This window comes from Marmota flaviventris, chromosome 11, assembly GCF_047511675.1.
Source record: "Marmota flaviventris isolate mMarFla1 chromosome 11, mMarFla1.hap1, whole genome shotgun sequence".
Lineage (NCBI taxonomy): Eukaryota > Metazoa > Chordata > Mammalia > Rodentia > Sciuridae > Marmota > Marmota flaviventris.
The window spans coordinates 7,604,090-7,621,657 of NC_092508.1; the positions used below are offsets into that span (position 1 = coordinate 7,604,090).

The 17,568-nt window shown below is 41.3% G+C and overlaps 1 protein-coding gene across 1 annotated transcript in view; it reads left to right on the forward strand.

Annotated features, from left to right (window-relative positions):
* Pde6d (phosphodiesterase 6D) overlaps positions 1–15,361 on the forward strand; it is a 54,826-nt gene extending 39,465 nt beyond the window's left edge. The window contains exons 2-5 of the mRNA XM_027941799.2: positions 9,389–9,477; positions 10,413–10,538; positions 11,394–11,499; positions 14,777–15,361. Coding sequence (XP_027797600.1) covers positions 9,389–9,477; positions 10,413–10,538; positions 11,394–11,499; positions 14,777–14,858 — 403 coding nt within the window. The 3' untranslated portion in view covers positions 14,859–15,361. The remainder of the gene's footprint in view (positions 1–9,388; positions 9,478–10,412; positions 10,539–11,393; positions 11,500–14,776) is intronic.
* Positions 15,362–17,568: the final 2,207 nt, after the last annotated feature.

A 17,568-nucleotide genomic window follows, 5' to 3' on the forward strand; every position in this document is an offset into this window, starting at 1 on the left:
CTATAAATAAATAAATAAATAGGGCTTTCATCTTAAACAGTGAAAAACTATTGGAGGTTTTGAACAGGCAGTGTTGATCTGAAAGCTAGGCAGGTAGTACTTAGATTTTATTACCCATAAAAATCTCTTTTTTAAGAGGAGCATTCCCAGCCTTCACACTTAGATTCTGATCACCTAGGTTTGAGATGAGGTCTGGGAAGCAATATTTTTAACAAGGGCATGGAACCATACTTTGAGAAACAATGGACTAACAACTAAAGGAGAAATATTAAGCAGCTGTTATACCAACAGTATAAAAGAGAATAAAGGGAATGGATGTAACTCAAGGGAGAAAATTGCCTATGCTACACACACACATACATACACACACACACACACATATCTTAAGAGCACTAATTTAGCAACACATGCAATAGTAGAACATAGTCATTGTTTTCTAATAATTTTTCCAGAAATAATCCATCCTACTTCTAATCTTGTCCTGAGTTCTGCTGGTAAAGTAAAAAATTAGAAGGAATTAAAATTAGGTTTTATTTAAAATGCTAAAACTAAGGGAGCCATTCCCTTCCTTTAATCTCTTTCTAGGTTAAGCTACTCAAATTAATCCATGCCTGTACTCCCAGTACCTTGGGAAGCAGAAGCAGAAATATTTTTTTATATATGTATTTATTTAGTTAGTTAGTTATTGGCGGACACAACATCTTTGTTTGTATGTGGTGCTGAGGATCGAACCCGGGCCGCATGCATGACAGGGAGCGCGCTACCACTTGAGCCACATCCCCAGCCCTGGAGGCAGAAATATTGCAAGTTCGAGGCTAGCCTGAGTACCTTAATGAGACCCTGTCTCAAAATTTAAAAAAAATTCTGGGGAAACTTTTGCAAATTTCCTGGACCTCTTTCTTCCTTTTTTTCTTTTCCTTTTCTTTTTAAAAATTATTCCTGGGCTGGGGATGTGGCTCAAGCGGTAGCGCGCTCGCCTGGCATGCGTGCGGCCCGGGTTCGATCCTCAGCACCACATATAAACAAAGATGTTGTGTCCGCCGATAACTAAAAAATAAATATTTGAAAAAAAATTATTCCTATTACTGGGGATTAAACCCAGGGGCACTCTACCACTAAGCTGTACCCCCAGCTCTTTTTATTTTTTGAAACGGGGTCTCACTAACATGCCCAGGCTGACCTCAAACTTGTGATCCTCCTGTCTCAGCCTCCTGAGGAGCTGGGACCATAGGCATGAGTCACCACACCGGTTGCTTCTTGTTCCCTTGCATCTTGGCCCTGTCTTGGTTTTCAGTTGTATGTGGGCATTTCTTGGTGTATCTTTTTCACAATGTCTTTTTCCCACCTCATCGCTCCCTTCTTATGTCTTTCTCTTCCTGTGTTTCTTTCTTCTATCCCCTCTTTGCCATCCCATTCCCTCACTCTCTCTGCTGTCTTCCCTTAAAATAATTTCTCTCATTTTTCCTTCCTCCTTTAACTCACCAGTGAGGTGCTAGCTCTGTTTATAATGTAAAAATTGATATTGAGCCAGGTGCAATGGCACACACCTGTAATCCCAGCAGCTCAGGAGGCTGAGACAGGAGGATCTTGAGTTTAAAGCCAGCCTCAGCAACTTAACAAGGCCCTAAGTAACTTAGTGAGACCCTGTCTCTATGTAAAATACAAAAAGGGGCTGGGGAGGCCAAGGTTGTGGCTCTGTGGTAGAGCACTTGCCTAGTTCCACCCTCCTCCTTCACTGCCTTCTATACCTCATATCTATCTGTCCCCAGCTCCTGCACTGGCTATACTGCATCACACCAGGGCACATATGTTCTTCTACATAAGAGAACTTAGCTCACCTTTCCTTTGAGCCAAGGGCCTCCAGTTCTTCTATGATGTTTATAGAATGTTCACTTCCTTTCTCATCTTTCCTGAGATTCAACACTTTGCAAACTATTGATTTTGCTCTGGAGCTGGGGATTAAACCCAGGGGCACTCTACCACTAAGCTGCACCTTATTTTAAAGATGCTCACATCTATAATCCAAGTAATTCGGGAGACTGGGGCAGGGGGATTGGAAATTCAAGGCCACCCTTGGCAATTTAGGGAAACCCTGTCTCAGAATTAAAAAAAAAAAAAAGTCTGGGGATACAGCTCAGTGGTAGAGCATCCCTGGAATCAATCCCCAGTGTCAAAAGAGAGAGAGAGAGAGAGAGAGAGAGAGAGAAGCTCTTATTTTTACATATGAGAATTTTTTTTATTCTGCCTGGTTCCAAATAAGAAGGTCCCAGTGCCAGAGAGATAGCTCTCCTCCAAGCAGGAGGCTTCCTGTAGTACAGGAGGGCCCTCTGTGCTCATCCAGCATACAAATCGCCTGGGAGCTTTCAAATGAGAAAAGACCTGGGTGACCCAGAGGGTGGTATTTATAAATAGTACTCCAGCCTTCACCTCCCTTAAAGCCTGTCTACCTAATCCTCCTCTCTCAAGATTGGAAGAGACTTGACCTTTGAGTCTTAAAACTCAGGCTCCTTTCTCTGAAAAATATGATTAGCAAGAAGCTGTTAAGACAAAAATGTTTCAGCCAAATGATGACCAGTCATCAAAACTCACCTTTCTATTATTTTTAGCCAAATGTTTCTTCTTTTGAGGATCAGCTGTTCTTTTTATTATTTTAAGACAACTTATCTTGATAATTTTTATTTGCTATAGGCTATTATGAATTTGCATTTTATAATTTATAAATCAGTTCCCCATATTCATCCCCATGAACTAAGAGCCTTCCTTTTCTTCCTTCTTTCTTTTCTCGGAGCTGGGGTGGGACCCAGGGTCTTGCAAAAAAAGAACCCAGGCTGATCTCAAACTTGTAATCCTCCTGCCTCGGCCTTCCAAGTAGCTGGTATTACAGGTGAGCACCACCACACTGAGCCTCAGAAAGGAATGATTTTTTTTTCGTATTTTTTACTGGTACATTATAATTATACACCATGGTGAAATTTATTGTTACCTGCATACAATATAATTTAGACAATATCATACCCCTACATTTCCCCTTTCCCTCCTCTCTTCCCTCTCTCTGGTCCCTAGAAGTGGGTAATTCTTGAACTAGCCAGAGATTTTTTTAAATAAAAGATAATCAATTATATCTTTAACTTGATTACTTATAAAGAGAAGAGCACTGGGCTGTGGAGACTAACAGTGTATTTTTAGCTGATTCTCTCCCTTAGTCTGAAATGGAGAAACATCAAATTCACTCTTCACTGAATGTCAGATAAAAGACTAACTTAAAACTTTTAGGATTTACTAGACAGATGGAAAAGTGATCTCTGGTCTCAGGCTTTTCTTATTGACTTGGGTCAGTGTTTTCTGGAAGCTGCTGGGTCTGATCTAGGAAACCCCTTCTCCAAGGTGTTTCTCACATTAGTTTTACTAGAATGCCCCTCCTACCTGTGAGTCTGGAACTGTAGGAGTAATTCCCATTTTGTTTAGTTTTGTTGTTTAATTTTAAGAAGTCTTATGCCCATATCACTGTATTGGGGACATGGGATGCTCTCTGTTATGTCAGAATGAGAAGTCTCTCCTGAGTTGTCTGAATAAGGACTGTTTCTTCTGGAAACCTTGGGCTTACGTGTCTAGGACATGTCTGTTAGATCTGAACTCGGAATAAGTTGACAGGACAATATTATCTGTTGTTTTCCCCACTCCAGTTGGAGAAGCTTCTCTTAATATAAAAAAATAAGAAACCCCAGGACTGGTAGGCAGATTTGTAGTACTTGGAATTGTGAGACATGACCTAAGCAGGATCATATATTTTTTAGTTGCCTTTGAATTTAGTTGTAGAAAAAAAGAGGGGGAGTGTGGCTCAGTGGCAGAGCACTTGCCTAGCATGCAAGAGGCCTAGCAAGAGAAAGAAAAGGTGGAGTTTGGAAATATGAAGCGGAGAAGGCCAACCAGCTATGGGTAGAGGATCTGCAGTGCCTAGAGACCTGGTGAACACACAGGAGAGTTGATTAGGACCTGCACCCCCAAGAGGAGAAATATGCAGTCAAGTTGAGGGCACAGGAAGCTAGAGTCCTCATCTCATTCCAGGTGCTCTGCTGGACAGCCCTTTGTTATCCCTTGTGATTCTCCTATATGACAGCAAAACTTAGAAGGAATCTCTCCAGAGGGTTAAATGTAGTGCCAGTGCACATGAGATGTGCGTCAGCTGTGTTGGGCTGGGCTCTCCACTGCCAGCCAGCCAAACAATGAGAAAGTGTGCCAAGGGTATCTGGGGCTTTTGGAACTGCTTGGAAAGGCCACAGAGCAGAAAGGGCAAGTTGGCTGCCTCTCACTCCACATGGAAGACTCCCAAATTCTTGTATGACTCCAGAACTGGACACCCCAGGCGTACAAGACTAGGCCTCACACTGTCTCTAGTTGCACCAGGGTGAAAAGAGAAGGATCTGCCCTCCTACCTGCCACAGTGACGTGTAGTCTCTGCCTCCCCCAGGGAGAGAGACAACAGGGTCCTGTGGGAAGAGGGTTGAGCTGCTGAATAGCAAAGAAAAACTATATCAATATGTGAACAGTATTTAGTTGGCACTCAATCTACAAAATTTACAAACATTAGCCATCTTTCACAGATTTGGCCTTTAATCTTGGAAAATACTTCTTTATCTTTTTTTTAAAGAGAAAAGACATGATTTATTTTCTTGTTTACCTATTTTGTTGTTTTTAAACAAAAAAGCTTGAGACTATCTTTGGGAGAGGGGATGGTTGGGAGGGTGCTGGGATTGAACCCAGTAGTTTTTTTGGGGGAGGGAATGTACTGGGGATTGAACTCAGGGGCACTCGACCACTGAACCACATCCCCAGCCCTATTTTGTATTTTATTTAGAGACAGGATCTCAGTGATTTACTTAGCCCCTCACAGTTGCTGAAGCTGGCTATGAACTCAAGATCCTCCTGTCTCAGTCTCCTGAGCTATGAGTATTATAGGCATGTGTCACCGTGCCCAGCATGAACCCAGTAGCTTTACCACCCCTACCCCTTTTTACTTTTTGAGACAAGGTCTTGCTAAGTTGCCCAGTCTGGCCTGGAACTTGCCAGATACATTCTTTTTAAGCTTACTCTTTATTTTTATAAAGTCATATGTATCTACCATTCAAAGAGTCAGTTCACCAAGTTTCTAATGAAGAACAATATGCTCTGTCCTCATACCCTATTTTCTACTCCCCAGAAAAGACTATTTTTCATTCTTCTTAGCTGATTTATTTGGTGTTTATCTTGGTATTTCTAAAAAGCACCCTGTGGCTACACTCTAGTGTTTCAGTTTTAAGTATTATTTATTGATTTTCTGCTATTGAAAATGATGGTTTTGTTGTTTATCCACACTTCATTCCTGCATGCCTTCCTGTTCTGTGTCTTCCCAGAAAAAACCATACTGAAGCTGTAGTCTGTTTGTGTGTGTGTGTGTGTGTGTGTGTTGTTGTTGTTTGTTTGTTTGTTTGTTTTGGTTGTTAAGGTAGTGGTAGTAGTGGTGATACTGCAGATTGAACCCAGGGCAGCTCTATCACAGAACTACATTCCTAACCCTTTTATTTTTTATTTTGAGGACAGGGTCTCACTAACTTGTAGAGGCTAACCTCAAACTTGCAATCTTCCTGAGCTGCTGGGATTACTGCATGCACTACTGTAGTCCATTTTGATCATAATGACTGTGTCAACACTATTTACAGTGAAGCCATGTAGTGTCCCATGACTACTCTTTCCTTCTAATACAACCTGTGGCTTTTCCCTGATATCAGTAATTGTATTGTTTTGTGATTCATTTGTTTAGGTGTCCTGTATTATATACTAATTTGACCCCAGACTCCCCTAATTATGTGGATCTCCTTTCTGTATAAATGCATTGGGTATTCTGTGAAGTTCACCTTATGGAAAGAAAGCCTGTCTCTTGCTTCTGCCCTGCTCTCTTCTACTCCTAGGCCAGGCACTCAAGATTTCTTGTCTTGGGACCTTCAGCACCACCACTCCAGTTCTCATGCCTGCCTCTTGTGTTAGAGCTCTTCCTTTTAACTTTGATTTTTTGGGGTTGTTTGTTTGTTTGTTTGTTTTTGTTTGTTTTTGTACTGGGGATGAAGCCCAGGGGTGCTTAAACACTGAGCCATATCCCAGCCCCTTCTTATACAGAAACAGGGTCTTGCCAAGTTACTTAGAGCCTCTCTAAGTTGCTGAGGCTGGCTTTGAACTCGAGATCCTCCTGCCTCAGCCTCCCGAGCCACTGAGATTACAAACATGAGCAACTGCACCAGGTTCCCTGTTGTTTTGGTAGAGGTTGTTATTGTCAGTTTATTGAAAAATTAAACAATATTTTCAGTTTGTATCAAAAATTGTTTCCCTGAGAATATTAAAGGCACTGCTCAAATTTTCTCTCATCCTCCAGGGTTCCTGTTGAAAAGTCTGATTCATTCTGATTTTTTTTTCTTTTCCCATTATGATTTTGATCCTTTATATGACAATTTCTTTTTCCTTTGGAAGAAAACTTCTCTTTATCTTTGATATTCTGCACATTCACTAAGATGGGACTCGGACATTTGTAGAACACTTACAATCTGGGAAGTTTTCTTGAATTGATGTATTGATGACCTCCCTGCCCCCTTCTCTCTGCTTTGTTTTTCTAAAACTCCTGTTAGTTAATAATTGGACCTTTTAGATGCCCACTTTTTGCATATCTACTCTTTTCTCTCCTTGTCTTTTTCTTTCTTTTTCTGAGAGCTTCCTTCTGCTTTATCTTCTAACCCTTGCATTGAGTTATGTGGTTCCTCCATGAAAATATGTTTTTCTAGAGGATATTTTTTTCCCAAACATATTTTTTTAATTAGAACAGGAATCTCTTTAATAAATTATGTGTATTTTATTCTTTTTTAGTTTATTTTTGTTTTTTATTTATTGTTTTAATTTTATTTTAATTGGGTATATGATAGCAGAATGCATTTTGATTCATTGTACACAACTGCAGCACAACTTTACATTCTATGATTATACATGATGTAGCGTCACTCCATACGTGCAGTCATACATGTGCCTAGTAGGGTAATAATGTCCATCTCATCCCACCATCTTTCCTACCCCTATGCTCCCTCCCTACCCCTCCCTACCCTTTGCCCCCATCAAATTTCCTCCATTTTTCCCATGTTCCCCCCATTATGGATCAGTATCCACTCATCAGAGAAAACATTTGGCCTTTGGTTTTTTGGGATTGGCTCACTTCATTTAGCATGATATTCTCCAACTCCATCCATTTACCGCAAATACTATAATTTCATTCTCTTTTAATGCTGAGTAATATTTCATTATATATATATATATATATATATATATATATATATATCACAGTTTCTTTTAGAGAGAGAGAATTTTAATTTTTTTTTTTTTTTTTTTTTAGTTTTTCGGCAGACACAACATCTTTATTTATATGTGGTGCTGAGGATCGAACCCGGGCCGCATGCATGCCAGGCGAGCGCGCTACCGCTTGAGCCACATCCCCAGCCCTCTCACAGTTTCTTAATCCATTCATCTATTGAAGAACATATAGATTGCTTCCACAGTTTAGCTATTGTGAATTGAGCTGCTATAAACATTGATATGGCTGCATTACTATAGTATGCTGATTTTAAGTCCTTTGGGTATAGACTGAGAAGTGGCAAAGCTGGGTCAAATGGTGGTTCCATTCCAAGTTTTCTAAGAAATCGACATACTGCTTCCCAGATTGGTTGCACCAGTTTACAGTCCCACCAGCAATGAATGAGTGTACCTTTTCCCCTATGTTGAACATTTTTTCATATATTTGTTGATCAAATGTATATCTTCTTCTGAGAAGTGTCTTCAGCTCCTTAGCCCATTTATTGATTGGGTTGTTTATTTTTTTTGGTGTTAAGTTTTTTGAGTTCTTCATATATCCTGGCAATTAGGGCTCTATCTGATGTGCATGTGGCAAAATTTTGCTCCCAAAAGGTAGGCTCTCTCTTCACTTCATTGGTTGTTTCTTTTGCTGAAAAGCAGCTTTTTAGTTTGAGTCCATCTCATTTATTAATTCTTGATTTTATTTCTTGCGCTTTAGAAGTCTTGTTAAGGAAGTTGGGGCCTAATCTGATGTGATGAAGATTTAGGCTGCCTTTTCCTCTATTAGGCACAGGGTCTCTGGTCTAATTCCTAGGTCCTTGATCCACTTTGAGATTTGGGTTTTGTGCATGGTGAGAGATAAGGGTTTATTTTCATTTTGCTGCATATGGATTCCCAGTTCTCCCAGCACCATTTGTTGAAGAGGCTATCTTTTCTCAGGATGTATTTTTGAATTGGCATTATTTGACTCATTTGTTTTGCCAAATGATACAAGAACTAGAAAATATAAATACTTAGGTTAGAAGATTTTTTGGACTGAGAGTATACTAGCCTCATATATTGTAACCTTGAGCCAGAGAAAATCACCAAAAATATACACAATCACTTATATATACATCTAGTGCCTATAAGGTTATGCCTTGCCACTTCCCGCCCCCCTTGGTACTGGGGATTCCAGAAGCGCTGAATCACATCCCCAGCCTGTTTTATTTTTTATTTTCAGTCAGGGTTTCACTCAGTTGCTTAGAGCCTTGCTAATTTGCAGAGACTGGCCTCAAATTTTGATGCCTCCCAAGTCACTGAGATTATAAGTGTGCATCACCACACCCATCTTTAATACTCCTCTTAAAAGTTTGCATCTGAAAAAATAAAAATAGTGATGGCGAACCAGGAAAACATTTTAAAAGTTTCCATTTGTCTATATTCTCTTTTTTCCTTTAAATTGCTTTTTTCTTTGTTCTGGTTTGTTTTTTTTTCAGAGTAAATGCCTTCTTGAATTTCTGGTGGTATTTCACTATCTTCTCATTTTTAAAAGCAGGACTGGGGCAGTAGCTCAGCTATAGAACACTTGCCTAGTATGTATAAGGCCTGGATTCAAAAAAAAAGCAGATCTTCTGTGCTTATGATTGAAGCTTATGCACCATGATTTTCACTTTAGGGGGATCCACATGTGTCATTTCCTTCAGGGACCTCTGATGTATGTTCTTCTAGGTCTTTTGGGTAATCATATTCAGTTGGTAAATTGTAAATTTTTCGATGTTGATTTTCTGTCCCTTTCTTGGAATTTCTAGGTGCGTGCAGTCTTTGGATTCTTATATTGTACATAAAAACATCTCCTGTAGGTCTCTGCGCCTTCTTTTAAACATCTTTTGGACTCTGCATATTCATTTCAACTTTCATGGCACTTAGCAGTTTGGGAAACTTGCTAAAAAACTAAACAAGAAAGTAGAAGCAAATATGTGATCCATAGAGTACAAAATTGGAGTCACTTTCAGAGCCTTATTTTTCCTTAATTATATTTGATCAGAAATTGGATGAACCTTCGAGATGCTGAGACAGGGAAAATACTCTGGCAAGGAACAGAAGACCTGTCTGTCCCTGGTGTGGAGCATGAAGGTACTTTCTAATACCTGTGTTCACAGGGCTGTAGTCAATACCAGAACCAGCCCTGGGCATCAGGAAGCTAAGTAAATGCATACCTAATAAGTGTGTGAGCCCTGATAGCATAACATGCAAATCCACATGTTGCTGGCATTTTTTGTTCCTTTCTTATATATTTTTTTCCACTTCCCATTTTGTGTTGAAATTTTAGCATTAGAATAAACCTAAAGATATGAACTAAGATCTCAACTTTTTTTCCAAAAGAAAATTTGCATTTTTTAATCTCCCTGAAGTAAAAGAGAAAGCAGAGTTAAAATTGAGAGTAGAGGGGCTGTGGCTGTGGCTCAGCAGTATAGCGTTCGCCTAGCATGTGCGAAGCACTAGGTTCAATCCTCAGCACCACATAAAAAATAAAATAAAGGTATTGTGTCCAACTGCAACTAAAAAAAAAAAAAAATTGAGATTAGAGTCAGGCACAATGGCACACACCTGTAATCCCAGCTACTCAAGAGGATGAGACAGGAGCATCGCAAGGTGGAGGCCAGCCTCAACAATTTAGTAAGACCCTGTCTTAAAAAGGGCTAGGGATGTATCTTAGTGCTAAAGCTCTTGTCTAGTATGCATAAGGCTGGGTTCAATCCCAGTTATACAACAAAGTACTAAAAGAATAAAAAGAGGGTACCCATGCAGCCCTGTGCCTGGTGAAGGCAGCTACACAAGGCCCTTAGAGGCACCAAATCTGGTATTCCTTGAAGATCTTTCAGGTACAGTGGGTGCATTCGAGCTCTCTCCCTTCAACTGAAGTTTCATGCAGTTACAGGGGCATTATCTGAATTTAATATATTTAACAAGTTTCCTAAATCATCAGTAACAAGTTCCCAGAAACTTGAGGCATCATTGTCATATGGTTTTATGTAGAATGGATCCAACATTTCTATTTCTTTTATCAGCTCGTGTTCCCAAGAAAATCCTCAAGTGCAAGGCAGTGTCTCGAGAATTGAACTTTTCTTCAGCAGAGCAAATGGAAAAATTCCGTCTGGAACAAAAAGTTTACTTCAAAGGGCAATGTCTAGAAGGTATTCTGCTGCCTACATGAAATCAGGGCTTAGATGGAATTGGGACAAAAAGCAAAGGAGTGTTTTGAAAACATTGATTTTTCAACTTAGTTTGTAGTAGGATTTTTACTCGATCTTCAAAATCGGGGACCCCCAGTGAAAATAAACCTAAAACAAGTCTGGCTATGATAAGGGGCTTCAGGGTCCCTGACACTGAGAGTCTGGGCATTGGTGCCTGGCTTAGCACTGATATGATATTGTGACATAGTCGTGGAAAAAGCAGCTGTGCTCAGGTCTAGTGCAGTGCTGTACATAATAGTGCCATAAGTAAGATTCAACTGCAAGGGCACCCTGCATTGAGTTCTCCCCATAAAGCCTAAGAGGGCATTAGGCACCTTAGCACTAAAGTTCTGAGTAAGAAAGTCTACCTCTTTGGGCTGGGGATGTGGCTCAAGCGGTAGCATGCTCGCCTGGCATGCGTGCGGCCCGGGTTCGATCCTCACCACCACATACAAAGAAAGATGTTGTGTCTGCCGAAAATAAATATTAAAAAAAAAAAAAATCTCAAAAAAAAAAAAAAGAAAGTCTACCTCTGTTTTAGTTCACATCCAGTCTGCTTCTAAGAAAATGTTGCTTACCCTGTGTCCTGCTTACTGGTCCTCCTTTGCTAAGCCACAAGAAACAAGCCTCTGGCACTACTCAGAGGACCACCTGAGGGGACTTCCTCATCCTTTCTTATGCCTCTAGGGTCTGGAAAGTTTCTGATCACTAACTTCAGTAGTTCTGGAGTAAAAAGTGGTCACCTCTAAAGGGAGGCAAAGAGCCTGGTAACTTTATATGGGGGCACTGCTCACCAGCTTTTCCTTCTTCCCTCAGAATGGTTCTTCGAATTTGGCTTTGTGATCCCTAACTCCACAAATACCTGGCAGTCCTTGATAGAGGCAGCACCTGAGTCCCAGATGATGCCAGCCAGCGTCCTAACGTGAGTGAGGTCCCAGGAAACTGCAAAGTGTATCTCAAAGCAGGCATTCCAGGCCCAGGGAGCCCCTGATCCTGGTCAAGGGGGCAGAGAACTAGGTTGAGAAATAAGGGTAAAGGAATATCCAGGGATGTCTTAATTTACAGGTTACTGACTTTTGTTCTATAAAAAAGATAGTGTGGCCAGGCGTGGTGGCGCATACCTGTAATCCCTGTGGCTTTGGAGACTGAGAGGAAGATCACAAGTTCAAAGCCAGCCAGAGCAAAAGCGAGGCACTAAGCAACTCAAGTGAGACCCTGTCTCTAAATAAAATACAAAGTTGGGCTGGGGATGTGGCTCAGTGGTCGAGTGCCCCTGAGTTCAATCCCTAGAACCCCCCAAAAAATAAACAAATAAATAAGATAGTGTGATAAGAGCAGAAAGAATAAAAAACTTTGGGTTGTGGCTCAGTGGTAGAGTGCTTGACTAGCACATGTGAGGCCCTGGGTTCAATCTTCAGCATCACTAAAAATAAATAAAATAAAATAAAGGTGTTGTGTCCATCTAAAATGAAAAAAAATTTAAAGAATCAAAATCTTTTGGTTAGACCACATTTTAAATTCCTGATTTAGGAGGCTGGGGATATAGCTCAGTTGGCAAAGTGCTTGCCTCGCATGCACAAGGGTTCAATCCCCAGCACCACAAAAAGAAAAAAAAGTTCCTGATTCATACTAGGTGTAGCAGTACAACACACCTGTAATCCCAGCCATTTGGAAGGCTGAAACAAGAGAGTCACAAGTTCACGGCCACCTAGGCCACTTAGTGAGTCTGAAGGGCTGGGGGTGTAGCAAGTAGTAAAGCATTCCTGGGTACAATCCCAAGTACCCACCCACCCCCCAAAAAAAGAAAAAAACCTCCTGATTCACCCTAACTTCCTGTCATCTTGGGTAATAATGTATGTTACTTCTCTAAGCCTTAGTCTTTCATCTCTAAACAAAGAATGAATAGTTCTTTCTCACAGAAGCATTGTGAAGATAAAATGAGATGATGTGCAAGGGAACCGGCATGTAATAGATACCAAATCTAGCTACCTCACTCCCTGTCCTAATTGCCATCCTTCTGGTATCTCTAGGCTTTATTTTATCACCTTAACAGAATCTGCCAAACTCTAAGTCCTGACTTAGAGGATATGTTTGGTTACAGGTTTCCAGTGACTAGCTTCTGATTTAATAGCTATGCTTCTGCACAAAGTTCATTTGTCCTTTGCCCAAAAACACCATCAGTTACTGCCCACCTACCATTTTCTCTTGGGAAAATATATTAGTCTTTCAGATGTTTTATCTCTGCTGAAGGTATAGCTCAGTGGGAAGGAGCTTCCTAGCATATACAAAGCCCTGGGTTTGATCCCCAGCACTGCTGGGGATGTTTTAGTAATAGTGACTTCTAAAGAGTTAGTCCTGCTGGGTGCAGTAGCACATGCCTTCAATCCCAGCTACTTGGGAGGCTAAGGCAGGATTGCAAATTCAAGACCAGCCTGGGCAACTTAACAAAACCCTGTCTCAGAATAAAAAATAAAAAGGACTGGCGATGTAGCTCAGTGTTAGATCACCCGTGGGTTCAACCCCTAATTCTATGGGGGAATAAAAAGACTACCACAGATAACTGTGTACTATCAGATCATCTCTTTCAACAGGTCCTTTATAAAAGCCACATTAAATATGTAAATAGAGGTTATTTACTTTTGAGTTTTTAATAGTCTTTTTTCTTTCATAGTTTTTTATTACAGTAGTACCTTTTTATGTTTTAATTTTTTTGTAGTTGTAGATGGACACAATACCTTTATTTTATTTGTTCATTTTTTTAAAAAATATTTATTTTTTAGTTGTAGTTGGACACAATACATTTATTTTATTTGTTTATTTTTATGTGGTGCTAAGGATCAAGCCCAGGGCCTCACATGTGCTAGGCGAGCACTCTACCACTGAGCTACAACCTCAGCCTTATTTGTTCATTTTTAAGTGTGCCAGAGATTGAACCCAGTGTCTCGTGCGTGCTAGGTAAGCACTCTACCACTGAGCCACAACCCCAGTCCCCTTTTTTGTTTGTGTATGGGGATGGCACCTAGGGCCTCACACATGCCAGGCAGAGGCTCTACCACTGAGCTACACCCTAGCCCAGTAGAGTTTTAGTACTTTATTTACCTTTTTTATAATTGATCACCAGTAGAAATGTATCTCCTGGTTATTAATTACCCTGAAAAAATACAAGGTAGAAGAGGAGGACATTGTTTTAAATTTGATTAATCTTTGTTTAACTTCTTGGCCAGATCTGGTTTCTTTCAGGTACTAAAGCCAGCCAATCTACTGGAGTATGTGATGTCTTACTTTTTAGAGCCTCCCAAAATAGTAGTTAACTTTTGAGAGCCCCCCCCCCAAAAAAAAAACAAAAAAAACAGTTGCCTTTCACTCAGCTTAAGTGATTTGGTAAGGTCACAGTCTCTCCTACTTTACAAACAAATGGGGGCACTGAGATAGCCACCCAGAAAAATAAAATCTCATCCTCACAATAAAGGTACATGATTTAAGGGTCTTTGACTATAAGCCAATGGAACAGGCTCTGGCTAATAGAACAGAGTTGAAGGAGCCAGGGAGAAACCTGGACAGCTTAGAAGATGCAGGGGTAGGAGTCTATGGATGGCTTCCTCCAGGAGCAACCAGAGGAAGGATCCTGCTCAGGGGAGAGATTGATTGATCTGAGTTACATCCCATGGTCACCCCTCTGCAAGGTATAGGAGGAGCCACTGGTTTGATACCTGGACTAGAGGAAGGACGGTTCCCCAAATGAGAAGCAGAGTGCTGCTACTCAAAGTCAGGAGAATTGGTACAGGGCAAGCCAAACCTCAGCTATCCACTGTAGTAGGTATTATAGGAAAAGGTACCTCTCTCAAGGGCAGCTGCAGTCTGCAGGTGGCTGTTTGTAATCCTGCCTCCAGCTTGGTATCATGAGGTCCCTGGGCTCTGTAAGCAGCCTATGTGTAGAGCACTCTATGAAGGGTGTAAGAGTACACCAAGACAAGCTCTCATGTCCCATTTTTAACTCAATGGAGACAAACTAGTCACATAAGTATCATGTGAGACTTCTAACCCGTGTGGACTAGTATTCTAATGCCCCACGGTAAGGCTTTGACTGGTGCATGATCCCAGGGCCAGAGACCCCAGAAGGAAACCACCTATGGAAGCCAAGTCTTGTGCCTTGTCATGCTCATGCTTTCTCTTGCCCTCCCATTTCTCCTTCCTCACAGTGGGAATGTTATCATAGAAACAAAGTTTTTTGACGACGATCTTCTCGTAAGCACATCCAGAGTGAGACTTTTCTACGTTTGAGAGAAGAATGAGTGTGCACTTCAAGAATTTGGGTTTTGGGTAGGGAGGAGGAAACCGTTTACTTTTTTCCTCCACATGTTTGATTTATGACACTTCACCCCTGATTCCCTTGACGCAGAGCCTGTCTGTGGCCACCAGGGGACCAGCTCCGTGTAGGTAACCAGATGGCTTTTTTCTCCCAAGCCCCCATCTTCCACTGACCAGATTAAACTCCAACCCCAGACCAAGGTAGGGGACTTGCCTGGACTCCTTCCTGGTGCAAGCAGGGAACAAACCAATGCCAGGAACTGATATTGCGGTCACCCATCCCGCCTCCTCCTTGGACCCTGCAGGCTTCCTTTGCCCTTGGTTTTAGAAAAATTCATGTTCCTGACCCATGTTTAGTTTTTTCCTACCATTTCTATTTCATACATTCTCATACATTTAACTTGTAAAATAGACTGTGATATTATTACATAATGTAATTAAAACATGAATTAAAATATTCCTACAGTTTTAGCATGGCACTGCTTCCATCTCTCCTTTTTTCTGGAACATGATTTTGTACCACAGTGAGACAAAAGATATTTTATCAGTGATAGGATCTCAATTGTATTTTACTCCAGAGATTGACTGATCTGGTTCCGGAGAGCCTCGGTTGTTGCTTCCAAGGGTGTACATCAGAGGCAAAACAAGAAAACCATGGGGAAGCAGCTGGCTGGGGAGGCTGGGCCGCTGCAAGACCAGTAGAAGGAAGCTGGTGTGGGAGAGACATGATTTCAACAGCAGTGCTTTCAGGTCTGACAAGAGAGAACCAAAAAGCGTTCTCTTTTAGAAACTTACTTCTGAGCTGCTATCCCTGTCACTGTCCTTTATAAAATACCAGTGATTCAAAGTTTCTGGAGCTGGCGCAGTGGCGCATGCCTGCAATTCCAATGACTTGGGAGGCTGAGGTAGGATGATGACAAGTTCAAGGCCAGGCTCAGCAACTTAGACACTGTCTCAAAATAAAATAAAAAGGGCTGGGGTGTAGCTCAGTGGTAAAGTGCCCCTGAGTTCAATCCCCAGCACTGGGGGAAAAAAAAAAGTTTTCTTTTACCAAAGAGGTAGGTCTGAGGCCATTACCTGGCTCTCTTTGCATCTGTGGGTGGCAAGGAAACTCAGCACTAGCACCATCTTTCAATGACAATTCTGTTCCTCATTAAATTAATCATTGTCTTCAAAAAGCTGTTCTTTAAATACCAAATATTGGGAAAAACAAGGTGGAAATGAGTTGAGGTTTCCTTTTGCTTTCTTTTTTTTTTTCAATACTTTTTAGTTGTAAATGGACACAATACCTTTATTTATTTATCTTTATGTGGTGCTAAGGATCGAACTCAGGGCCCCACACAAGCTAGGTGAGTGCTCTACCACTGAGCCACAACCCCAGCCCCTCTTTGTGCTTTCTTGAAATGCCATCTCTTTTCTCAGAGTGGGCTCATCGCCTCCCCTTTTTCTGAACTGTATTGTTTCCCAGAATTACCTCAGGAAATGCTCTCTGGAGACTAGACCCACTCTAGTGCAGAAAGAAGGCATTCCTAGAGAACACATCTCCACTCACTCACCTGGCCAAAACCATTAGACTGTGCTAGCTGCTCTGAGGAAAACAGAAGGAATTATAACCCAGTCATTCTTAAAAGCCTTGCATCTTGGGCTGAGGATATGACTCAGTGGTTGAGCACTTGTCTGGCATGAGCAAGGCCCCAGAACCTCTTAAAAAAAAAGAGAGCATATGTATGAACCCCAGCATCTCTTTGGGGTTGATACATATTCTCAGGAAAGAGTTATCATTTTATTATAAAACATACAATGCAAAACTTGTGCTTCAAGCTGGAAGGGAGGAGGCAGACTGCTGAACAATGGAAGGAGAAGGAGGGAGGTGGTGCACGTCATAGGTGAACTCAGCAAAAGGAGAGATTATGGGTGCTTCGGACACTAGGCCACTTGCTGGGTCTCTATCAAGGGCAGCTCTTGTAGTTTGGTTGAAGGCTGGGATAGCTGCCTGAACACCTGGGTATTTTCTGGATATGTTGAAGGCCACAGAATGTTAATAGAAGGAGTGTATGAACCAGGGTATAACCACTGGTTCTCAAATACTGATGGGCATTTTCCCAGCCTCCAGAGATTCCATTTCCATAGATGGAGGGCCCAGAAACCTGCATGTAAAAACACCCCAGGGGCTGCTTACTGGTATGGCACGTACCTGAGCAAGTATGCTAATAAGTTGTACAGTATGTACCTATCATGCATAGGCCCCAAGTTCAACACCCAGCAAGAAAAAGAATAGAAGAAAATAACCTTTGGTCATTGCAGTATAGACAGTTTGCAGACCCATATTTTGGGAAGCGCTGGCATTGGCATTTAATAATTGCTAGAGACATAAATATGGCCCTGGTAGGGTATGAGAGGCTCCCAAAAGGGTTCAGCCATGTTCAGGCCACTCTTATAGGCCAATATATATATATATCAATAAGAGGCTGTGCTCGACATGGGCCTGGCTTCCCTGAGCTTTGTCTCTAGCAAGGGATATGACAAATAATTATCAAAAGTGCCCTAAGAGAAGTACAAGGTGGGGATCTAAAGGATGAAGAGATATGTTTTTTACAACATATATATGTGTGTCTATATAGATTTTTTTTAATTTTTAAGGTGCTAAGGATTGAATCCAAGGCCTCACACACAATCTACCACT